This window comes from Nicotiana attenuata, unplaced genomic scaffold, assembly GCF_001879085.1.
Source record: "Nicotiana attenuata strain UT unplaced genomic scaffold, NIATTr2, whole genome shotgun sequence".
Lineage (NCBI taxonomy): Eukaryota > Viridiplantae > Streptophyta > Magnoliopsida > Solanales > Solanaceae > Nicotiana > Nicotiana attenuata.
The window spans coordinates 105,388-117,635 of NW_017670649.1; the positions used below are offsets into that span (position 1 = coordinate 105,388).

The following is a 12,248-nucleotide window of genomic DNA, read 5'->3' on the forward strand; positions in this document are numbered from 1 at the left end:
TGAGTGACCTTGATGTGAACTGTGAGAACCATGGCAAGATGATCCACCACTGTGACCCAAGCAAGCAGAGTGAGCATGCCTGAATGGACGACTTCTACCGTGCTGAAACTGACTCCCAGAAGGCACACCACCAAAACTACCAGATCCCAAAAGCCTCTTGGCCTCCCTCTCAGCTTTCTCCTGGCGGCGAACTAACTCAATCTCTCTAGCAATGTCGACCACCTCCTCAAAAGAAGCGCCAGATACCCTCTCTCTGGTCAGAAAAATCCGTAGCTGATAAGTGAGGCCATCAACGAACCTCCTAATCCTCTCCCTATCCGTGGGAACCAGCCAGATAGCATGACGGGCCAACTCGGAGAATCTCATCTCATACTGCATCACGGTCATATCCTCCTGACGTAATTGCTCGAACTGCCTGCGCAGCTCCTCTCTGCGGGAATGCGGTACATACTTCTCTGGGAAGAGAATGGAGAACTGATGCCAGGTAAGGGGCGCTACACCAACAGGCCTACGCCTCTCATAAGCCTCCCACCAAGTGAAGGCAGCTCCAGAAAACTAAAAGGTAGTAAATGAGATCCCACTGGTCTCCAGGATACCCGCTGTATGCAGAATCCTCTGACACTTGTCCAAGAAACCCTGGGCATACTCGCCCTCTGCACCACTGAAAGTCGGAGGCTGAAGTCTACCAAACCACTCCAAGCGACGCTGCTCGTCATCAGGCATAAATGGTACCATATAATCCTGAGCAGTTGCAACCGACCGGGCTAATGGTGCCTCCGATGTCTGCAATCCCTGAACAACTTGCTCGGGTGTACGGGCGGCGAGAGTCTGAGTGCCTCCCCCAGCCTGAGAAATGGCTGCTATAGAAACTGCGACCGCCTGAGCAAGACTAGTGCACACGGTCAAGATCTGAGCCAAGGTCTCCTGAAGACCTGGAATAACAAAAGGCACAGCCGGTGCCTGAGATGGTCATGCTGGAGCATCCGCAAGTGGGATCTGGTCATGAACTGGGGCGATTGGTGGATCTGCAGGTGCTGCCCTAGCTGCTGGGCGGGCTACAACCCTGCCCCTACTGGTGGTACTGGTGGTCATCCGTCCTGACCGGTAGCACGTGTCCTCACCATCTGTGAGAGAATAGAATAACAAATTAGTTACCAGAATCAACAGATTCGCACAACGGGAATTCAAGAATGTGAAGTTTTTCCTAAAGGTTCTGCAGCCTCTCAAAGATAAGTATAGGCGTCTCCGTACCGATCCGCAAGACTCTGCTTAACCCGCTCATGACTCGTGAGACCTATGTAACCTAGGCTCTGATACCAACTTGTCACGACGCCAAAAACAACCCGGTCGTGATGGCGCCTATTATGGAACTAGGCCAGCCGACACATTTTCAAAACGGTTCAACATTTCATTTAAAGCTCAAATAATACCATTTTCAACTGAAATTCTATAAAAGATATAAAGTCGAAAACCAAAATGCGGAAAATAAAAGCCCGACCTCGGGTGTCACTAAGTTATGAGCAATGCTACAATAGTTCCGAAACAAAAACAAGACCAAAATAGTCTGGAAATAGCCAAAATGTACTAGAAGGAAGATAAAGAAGGAGAAAGGCGGAACTGCGATCGCCAGGCAACTACCTCGCTATCTCCAGTGATAATTCGCGACTAGAATAGTCAACAGCCGCTACCGTGCCCTGAGATACCTGCACACAAGGTGCAGGGATAACGTGAGTACACCAACTCAATAAGTAACAAGTCCGAACAATGGACTGATAGGTAGTGATGAACTAAACCTCAGCAATTATAACACAAATTGTACAGGAAAGTAGGCATGCTGGCAATTCAATATTTTTAACTTGACAATAAAGAAAAAGTGCTAATCCGAACAATGTGAAGTATAAAGTTCAGTAAAAACTCTGCATGTCAATGCTAGAAATGTATGAAAATGCACCATGCGCTCCCACTCTCAAGTGCTCAACGACTCAGTATCGCATATGGCCATCCAGCCCAGGGAAATCCATCCCGGAATATATATACAACACTGACCTCAAGTCAACCGGTACCGAGGAACAAGGGTAATCCAACCCTGAGGAGAAATCCATCTCCAGGTATCAGTACTTCGGAAAAATCCATGTCCAGGGAAATCCATCCCTCTATAATATCATCCGCGCTCACTGGGTCCGGAGGGGCTCCTTTCAGCCCAAGCGCTATCACTAGCCAATGAAGGCATAATCAATAATCTGTTGTGGCGTGCAGCCTGATCCCATAACTGTCACTCAAATTCAGGCTCTCCGACTCACTCAGTCATAACTCTCAAATCTCACACACACGGGCTCACAATACCAAGAAACTAGCCCGGAACAATGATATAATGTGCCAAATAACAATAACCGAGATTAAGACATGATATGATATGCATGAACAAGACTGAGTACAGAATATCAATGAAGCTAATGATATGGCATCAAGAAACGACCTCTCGGGTCTCAACAGTATCGGCGTGAAGCCTTAACATGGTAATTAGCATGATTTACAGCTCATTAACTTAGTCACATAATCCCTACACAATTATCAGCAAGAAAGATCACTAAGCGGTGCCATGGAATGATCCAGGCCTCAATCCTCACGGTGCACTCCCACACGCCCGTCACTTGGCATTTGAGTCACCTCAGTATTTAATCATAGAACACATAGTTCGGGGTTTCGAACCCTCAGAATCAAGTTTGGAAGCGTTACTTACATCAAACCAAGCTAAAGCTCTAACCCGCGATGCCCTTGCCTCTCGATCCGGCCTCCAAATGCTCTGAATCTAACCAAAATCAGTATATTATCATCAATACATGCTAAAGGAATGAAACCCACACGAAAATTATCAAATTAGACCCAAAATCTCGAATTTGCTCAAACCCGCCCCCGGGCCCATGTCTCGAATCCCGATAAAAATTATAAAACTAGAAACTCCTTTCACTCCCGAGTCTATACATACCAAAATCATCAAAACCCGACCTCAAATGGTCCCTCAAATCCCCAATCAAAGCTCTCCAAAACTCAAGTCCTAACACCTTTACTTTTCTCCAAATTACCACTAAATTCCATGAATAGACAGTGGAAAAATCATCACAAACACAATTAATAAAGCCCAAGTAGCTTACCTCACTGATACCCCTCGATTCCCTCTTGAAATCACTGCTTGGAGCTCCAATCTCGTTCAAAAATGATGGAAAATGGACTGAAATTCGCGAAGGAGAACTTATATATTTTTCTGCCCAAAACTTCCGCTTCTGCGGCCGTAAGTCGCTTCTGCTATGCCGCTTCTGCGGTCAAACCAACCGCATCTGCGGTTTTCACTTATTCTCCCCTAACCACATCTGCGTCCGAATACCCGCACCTGCGGTCACGCAGGTGCGTTCCTCCTTCCGCACCTGCGGCTCTTGGCTTCCTTGGCCTTGGCCGCTTCTGCAACTGCTCTCCTGCTTCTGCGAACCTTGCACCTACGGTCCCCACTCCGCAGGTGCGGTCATGACAGCTGAAGGAAATCTTCAGCACTCCCTCAAATCCTATCCCTAATCCGTCAACCTTCCGAAATGAACCCGAGGCCCTCGGGACCTCAACCAAACATGCCAACAAGTCACATATCACCATTCAACTTGTTCCAACCTTCGGAACACTCCAAACAACATCAAAACACCAAATCACCCTCGGATTCAAACCTAAGGATTTCCAAACTTCAGAATTCCGCAAACGATGCCGAAACCTATCAAACCTCGCCCGAATGACCTGAAATTTTGCACACACGTCACAAATGACATAACAGACCTACTCCAATTTCCGGAATTCCATTCCGACCCCGATATCAAGATTTCCACTGCCGACAGAAAAACGCCAAATTTCCGATTTCACCAATTCAAGCCTAAATCTAGCACGGACCTCCAAATTACATTCCGAACACGCTCCTAAGTCCAAAATCACCTCCGAGATCTTCTACACATAAGTCAACATCTGATTGACTTTTTCAACTTAAGCTTCTAAATAAGAGACTAAGTGTCTCGTTCCAATCCAAGACCACTCCGAACACAGAACAACCAACACGATACGATGAAATACAACTGAACAACACATAAGGAGGCTGAAATAGAAAAAACGGGGTTGTAACTCATGAAACGACCGGCCGGGCCGTTACATTTACAGTGGCCCAAATCCTTTCTAGTTCAGATTCATATTGGTGCTAGCAAGCAGTGGCGAATGTACATTGATGGTCATGGGTGCTCAAGCACCCGTTACTTTTGGAGTGATGAACTATGATTTATATACAAAGCTAGTAATTCTTACAAATATATTACTTGAGCACCCGATCGTAATAGTAATTTTCAGATAAATAATGTTTCAGCACCCATGACTTAAAAATTCTAGATCCGCCATTGCTAGCAAGATGGTATGTATTATTTTATTATGTGATGCCAACAATTCCTATACCTTTGTTGGAGAAACTCTTTCATCTCAATAGCGAACAGTTCCACTTCTTCATTTTTAAGATATAAAGTAAAGATTTTGCTTAGTATTTTGCTCTCTATTTACACTTGCTTCAATATAGTGTTTCACATATTCAAACCATGAACCACGTTATGTAAGATTATCCCTTAACGTAATTTTGGGGCAATCGATAGTACACGTTATATCGACAAACGCTTATGTTTGAATATTCCAATTCATCATTATATATTAATGTTCTTCTATGTCCTAATCTAAGATAATAAGTTAAAAGTAAGTTTTCAAGCAGCCATAAATAATAATCATAAAATTCTGATAGGTCATTAGTCCTTAGTCAATAGTCATCAGTAAGACAAGTTGGATAAGTTTTTCTACACAGAAGAGCGGTGAAACAAGACAAAGTTGGTTTTCATTTCTTATTTTGGACAGACCAGTAGTTATCAATAGCCCTTTATCTTATTGTTTGAAGCCGAATTAATTAATCACGTAATATGTTTAAATGGCTAATTCTTTGAGTCCCTGTGAATTAATCAATTTTAATTTAGCTATATGGATCATCATAGATCTTTCTTGCTATTTCTCTCAGTTCTAGTTTTCAGTTTCTTTGCTCAGATTGAGCTCACTGTAACTGCAAATTTTCCAGGCCATAAGATATTTGTTCCATTTAATCGTAGCAGTTTCCCAGTGGATTTCATATTTGGAACAGCCTCATCTGCTTATCAGGTTTGGAATTGAATCCTAAGTAATATCTTATCTTAATAATACAATTGATTTAAGCTCCATTTTTATGCATAGCAGTGCTTGTTATTTATTTGTAGTATGAAGGAGCAGCGAATAAAAATGGTAGAGGCCCAAGTATCTGGGATACCTATACACATAAACAATCTGGTATCTCTCTTTCTGTCCAAGCCTAAACAGAGAAAACATTAAAAAGACAAACATAAAAAGTGCTTTGAAATTATCGAAATAATATGTTACTGTTTTGATTGAAAGTTTTGTGAAGGTTGTTTTTCTAAAACAAATCATTTTTATGTTTGCAGAAAGAATAACTGATCATAGAAATGGTGACGTAGCTGTAGATTTTTACCATCGTTACAAGGTATCAATCTTATTAATTACTTTAAGTTTTAATTATAGTCAATCGAAAACACAATGAAGTAGAAGCTTTTATTACTCATGGAGATAATCCTCTTCTATTACATGATGTGTTTTGTAGGAAGACATAAAGCTAATGAAATTTGAAGGACTAAATGGTTTTAGATTTTCTATCTCATGGTCAAGAATTTTACCATGTAAGACTACTTAATTATTATCAAGTTTCTGTTATTTCAAAAGCACCTTACCACTAATTGCATATTACATGAAACCGTTGTCATCGTAAAGAATTTAAATTATGTTAGCAAACCAGTTGTCTAGGTTATTGGTTTCCCTTGCCCCCATGCTATAAGAAGTCAAATAAAGGAGTGTAAATATCTGAATGGGAAAGTTTGAATCCAAGGCAGAATAGTAGAGACAAGGTATGGATAGAAGAATTTTCTTTTGTTTCTCTTTGCTGTTTTTAATTGTATTTTTTTGTGGTGATTAATAGTAATATTTTTCTTTTTCGCTAAAAGAAGTACGATAATTCTTTTAATTCCTATATCTGGCTCTGCGGCTTGCCTTGTTGTTAGGAAAAGTACATAACTCAGAGTAACAATAAAAATAATATAATACACAGACCAAAAACGGAAAAAAAAAAAAAAAGAAATTTATTAACTAGCATCTCGCGGCTTGACACACTAATCAATATATGCAGAAGTTGGCTATTATGACTATGTTGAATACTTTGACTCGGCTTTATAGAGATCAGAGCATGTCAAATTTGACATACACTGTTAGATAGAGCAAGTCTTATGATTGGATAAAGTTTTAAGTTAGATACAGTGATACTGTAACAAATTTACTATATTCGTATATTGTAACTTGTTATAATGCGTTAATTATTATTTTTATTATGTTATTAATTAATATTTATTATATATATTTGCTTGTGATTACTTTAGTGTATAAAATTTATATTCTTTAGGTTATTGCCAAATCAAGCGCATATGCAGAATCTGATTTCTCAAAGGCGCTTGTGAATCAAATACAAAAATGAACAAGAAGGGAACAACTTGGAATATGGTTTAGCAAGTAACAATTGCCAGTTGCAATTTTTTACAATATGGTTTAGAGTTTTTGACTTTTCAACTGGCCTTGGTTCCCTTTTAGATTCGCAAAAAGGATAATTTGTGTGAAATATTACGCTAAAATATTTGGAATACTCTACTAAGTCCCTAAGAACATCTTGTCCGTGCCCCATAATTATTATATTTTTTTAAAATAAGATCTTGTAGTGTACTCCTTCCGGTCCAAAATAAGTAATTTTTTGGCCTTTTTCTTGTGGTCCAAAATAAGTGATTTTTTCAGATTTCAAGAATGAATTAATTATTTTTTTCCTACATTGTCCTTGAAGTAAATTGTGTTGGAATATGTGTTAGGAGTGTTTATGTGAGATAGTAAAGGTTAATATGGTCAATTCCATTGCTAATTAATGCTAAAAGGTGGATTTCCTAATTTGTGTGAAAACATCAAAAAAATCACTTATTTTGGATCGGAGGGAGTAGTGTTAAGAACAACTAAAAGTAAATTCAATTTAATGATATTTGAGAACAACTACGTATATTTCCTACATTTGATAACCATTAATTTCTAGTATCGCTGCAATTTTCTCTTCCCTCTTAAAGAGGCGGCTCAATATAGTAATTAGCCTAAAGCCAAATCTTAACATGAGGCTTTAGACGTATTTAATAAAATTCTCATATTTTTCTTTTCGAAGTTTATTTATTAGCTTTTTCAAATGCAAAATTGTTAACAAAACTTTATGATGAATTTCTATAGAGTAATTTTTTTTTTCAATTGATAATGTAACCAATCCACTTAATATTTATTGAAACTTTGTTGATCTTAAATAAAAATTAATTATAATTTTGATGACGGCCTTCCAAAGCAACAACATGTGCTAAATACTTTTATTCTAATTTGGAGCTTTTTCACAAGCTAATTTACTTGAAACATGTTTACGGTAGCCTGAAAAGAAAAAATTATACAAAACTAAAGTTGTAAACAAAAGTGATTCAAATTAGAGTAAAATAAGTATAAAGTAACGACATATTTAATTTGTCTACCACTTCTATTCAAAATTATCTCAAGCACATCTATTAAAAACAATGTAAAATATGTAACTATGTGACTAATGATTGTTTGAAAGTATAGGCTGTAAATGATCGGGGAAAAAATCTTATAACTAATCATAATTATTACTAGTAATTATTTTATATTTATAGATAAGACATATGTTGTAAATTATAAACATAAGACAGGAATATATTTTGGGGCCTCCTATTTTTGGGTCCTAAAGCTTTCGCTTTAGTGGCCTGGGGGTTGAGCCAGCTCTGCGGCCTCTTTTTGTTGAATAGCTATTTATTTTCCCTTTGCTAGCGTAGTTACGTTCTTGTTCAATCATAGAGGCTTCTATTTAAATACTTAAACAATATAATTTTATTTTTACATTTCCACTTCTTCATAGTTAAATTGCGCTAATTCTTATGTGTGATATACATGAGATGGGAAGCAAAGTAAGGGAGTAAACCAAGAGGGAATTACCTTCTACAAGAATCTTATCAATGAGCTCCTAGCAAATGGTAAAATATCTCTCCTACTCTTCTTTAATAAATAATTCTATTTCCAATGAATAAGTTGAGATCACTTTTTGCTCTGAACCTCAGGAATACAGCCTTTGGTCACACTCTTCCATTGGGATACACCTCAAGCCCTTGAAGATGAGTATCTTGGCTTTTTAAGCCCTCATATTGTGTAAGTGAATCTCACCTACATTATTAAGACAATGCTTGGAACAATTAATTATTATTTTTATGTGTATTTCTAATTTCTGATAAAAGTGAAATTATCAGATTCAGAAATGGTATTATTAGTACTAAAATCTTACTAACCGTACCTCTTTGTTAGTACTACTTTTTAACCTCTTTGAATTCTCAAAATTGCTAAAAGTTGTAAGAGAAAAATGTTATAACTAAAATTTGGGCCAAATCCACAAGACTCAATGGATGGATCTACCTTGGTCTCAATCTGTAGTTGCAAATGAGGTAGGTCAACTCTGAAATCTATTTTCAATATAGAGAGGAAAAAGCATTGGAGTTCCCACTTGTGATCAAGTCAAAAAGGGGTTTTACTACCCAAAAAATAGATAGAGTATGTTGGCATTTACATACCATCTTAATTGTGTTAAGTTGTGCGAAAGGGCGGAACTGCACAAATAGCCTCTTTTGAGTCATTGTTTATATTTTGCCCTGATGTAAAACATTTGCAAATATAACCTTTGCGCTACAGATTTAAAAAGAATGGGAAATTTGTACCATTTGATTTTGGACTAGACTAAAGTTGGTCATAGATTTTTGTAGTTATTCCACAATTGTAGACCACCAGGTCTAAAGTTCCCAACCAAGTTGAGCGATTGCTTGTAAAGTGGGAAGTTACAATTTGCAAAAAGTTTAAAAAAGTGTACAAATATAAATGGTGACCAAAAAAGGGACACCCTGTTAGACACATCACTCATCAAACACAAGAATAAACATCACATCTATTGTTATTCTTTTTCTTTTATTTATTAAATTTAATCCAATTAATGCTTTAGCTTCATTTGTAAGAATTACTTATTTTCTTTTACATCTCTCCTTACATTTTGTACATGACTTTAGCTTAATTCAATTAGTCAAAAAACTTCGAATATTCATACAGTAACAGTCATGAATTCTGGTGCTAAGATCCTTTCGTGAAGAGTTCAAGAAACTTTTAAGCAAGTCAGAATCCCTCAAATTGTGAGATAGATTGGATATCATTGTATGATGAATTCAATGACTTTGAATTTTCACCAACATATATAAAAATGAACACACAATTGAAGTTGAAAAAGATAACACTTCACTTGCAGGAGCGATTTTCGCGATTATGCTGACCTTTGCTTCAAAGAATTTGGCGATAAGATTAAGCTTTGGACCACGATCAACGAGCCATGGACTTATGCCTCTATTGGCTACGACTCGGGCCGATTCGCACCCGGAAGATGTTCTGCTTGGATGAACAATAGTTGCGTTGCTGGGGACTCTGCAACTGAACCTTATATAGTTGGCCACCACATGCTTCTTGCTCATGCTGAAGCAGCTAAAGTATATAGAACTAAATACAAGGTAAATGGACGTGTTTTTTCCTTTTTGAGTCATGATATTATATTCAAGTCATCTCAACTGGAAATTTATTTAGTAGTCTTCTCACAGAAAATAATCTTTTTTTTTTTTTTTTTTTTTTTGCGTTTGATAAATTACATAGGCACTACAAAAGGGTGAGATAGGAATAGTGCTGGTGTCTCATTGGTTTGAACAATACTCCAAGACTAAAGAAGATGCGAAAGCAGCTAAGCGAGCCATCGACTTCATGTTTGGATGGTTAGTACATTTTTAACCTATAGAATATGGTATTTCCTCCGTCCCAATTTAATTATGCGGGGGTGTTTAATTTGACTCCGCACGAAGATAAAGAAAGAAAGAAAGATTTTTTGTACTTGTGGTCTAAAATAAACCATAGAAGTTTGTGAGGCTAGAAATTAATTCACTAAGGGTATAATGGGAAGGTTATAGTTAAATTGTTTTTAAATAAGAAAATATGATATTCTTTTTCGATCAGAGCAAAAAGAAAAATATGATACATAAATTGACCAAAGAGTGTATTATTTAGACGATGGTCACTTTTTTTGGCATTATACACTTAAAAGTCGGCTGTTTTTCCAAATTTAGATCAGTGAGTGAAAATTACTTTTGAATTTTAGACTTCAAACCAGGTACCACTTTCGAACTCCATATCACTGGTCCAATTTTGAAAAAGTGACCTACTTCAAAATACACCAAGAAAGTGACTATTTGTGTAACCCTAGAATTTGCTTGGGTGAAGCTATATTACTAATCCTACTAAAGCCAAATAATCTCATTCATTGAGTCTAAGACTTTAAATATCTATTATTTTCTTGAATGTAGGTTTATAGATCCATTAACCTATGGTGACTATCCAAAAAATATGCGTAGACTCGTGCAAGATCGCTTACCTAAATTCACGACAGAGCAAGCTGAGATGGTGAAAGGTTCCTATGATTTCTTGGGACTAAATTACTACACTTCGAATTATGCATCCAATATTGTTTCTCCATATAAAGTGAACATTAGCTATTCAAGGGATTCTCAAGTAAATGAAACAAGTGAGTTCTAAACGTCTTTCATGCATGACCTAAAATAGTGATTGAAAATCCTTTTTAATCTTAATTTTTCCTATATATGTAACCTTTCCTTCTCCCTTTTTAAAAAAAATATTTTGCAGCGGAAAGAAATGGAAAACTCATTGGTGAACCGGTAAACAACTAAACCTTTTTCCTCGCAAGCGAACGTTATCTTTTGACTCTTATACTTTTTTTCTTTCTTTTATTTTTCTCATTTTTTTCTTGAATGTTAACTATAGACGGGCTCGAGTGTTTTCTTCGTGGTCCCAGAAGGACTTCATAAGTTTTTGGTCTACACGAAGAAAAAATACAAGAATCCCATAATTTACGTTACCGAGAATGGTATGACAAAGAACTAATCTACAATTGGTCTCTTATACAATTGTACAAAAATCCATTTTAATGTTTTATTTTTTATCAGGAATGAGTGATGCTAATGTTACCGAAGTTCAGCAAGGAGTCAATGATTTCCAACGAGTACATTTTTACCGCCGTCATCTCTTGGCCCTTAATGCTGCCCTTAAGTGAGTCAATTAATTTTTGCCTAAATATATCCCCCTCACAAAAATAGCTTTAGTTTGAATATTTTCCTTAAGAAAATTTGTTAATGTTGTGTGTTCGTATCAAATGTATACGGTTTATTTTTACTGCTATCTAATCTTAGATTTTCTACAAAAGCCTTTTTTTTTGTGTGCTAATTTTGAGAATTAGTCGGAAAAGCAATATTATATACTTGAAAAAGTGATGCTGATATTGATACTTTTGTTGTAACAGGGATGGTGTGATTGTCAAGGGTTACTTCGCATGGTCGTTGTTGGATAATTTTGAATGGAATTCAGGTTACACACAGAGATTTGGGATTAATTTTATTGATTACAGAGACAATTTAAAAAGATATCCCAAACTTTCTGCGCTTTGGCTCAAAAAATTTCTACTTAAGTAGATATATATATATATATATATATATATATATATATATATATATATTGGAGTTCCATTGTTGTGGCTTATTACATTAAAAGTAGGCACTATTGAACTATATCTCCTCATTTTGCTTCCTTGATAATAAATGTGTGTATTAAATATCATATTTTTTCTAATTGTAGCATTTTATTATTGCTAGATGTTGAATGCGTCGAGGATGACTATACTTATATTTATGATATGATAATACTTCTCGATACTTACTCACTTAGTGTGTGTTCGTTACGAAGGAAAATATTTTTCAATTTTTTTATGTTTGGGTGACTTAAATGTTTTGGAAAACATTTTACTCGTGAATTTACTTTTCTCCAATTGGAGGAAAATGTTTTTCCCTATCAAGAGAAGAGAAAATATTTTTCAAAACTCTTTTTCAACTTTCCCACCCTATTCCCCATCCCCACCAACTCACCCACAC

The 12,248-nt window shown here is 36.8% G+C and overlaps 1 protein-coding gene across 1 annotated transcript; it reads left to right on the plus strand.

Moving 5' to 3' along the window:
* Positions 1 to 4,974: 4,974 nt before the first annotated feature.
* Positions 4,975 to 11,896, plus strand: LOC109241885 (beta-glucosidase 12-like). The gene is made up of 13 exons (XM_019408707.1): positions 4,975 to 5,211; positions 5,307 to 5,376; positions 5,529 to 5,587; positions 5,705 to 5,780; positions 8,133 to 8,210; positions 8,295 to 8,382; positions 9,518 to 9,773; positions 9,913 to 10,028; positions 10,614 to 10,831; positions 10,951 to 10,982; positions 11,089 to 11,191; positions 11,271 to 11,373; positions 11,624 to 11,896. Exons 1-13 carry the CDS (start codon positions 5,038 to 5,040, stop codon positions 11,790 to 11,792), a joined length of 1,542 nt encoding a protein of 513 aa, XP_019264252.1. The 5' UTR covers positions 4,975 to 5,037; the 3' UTR covers positions 11,793 to 11,896.
* Positions 11,897 to 12,248: the final 352 nt, after the last annotated feature.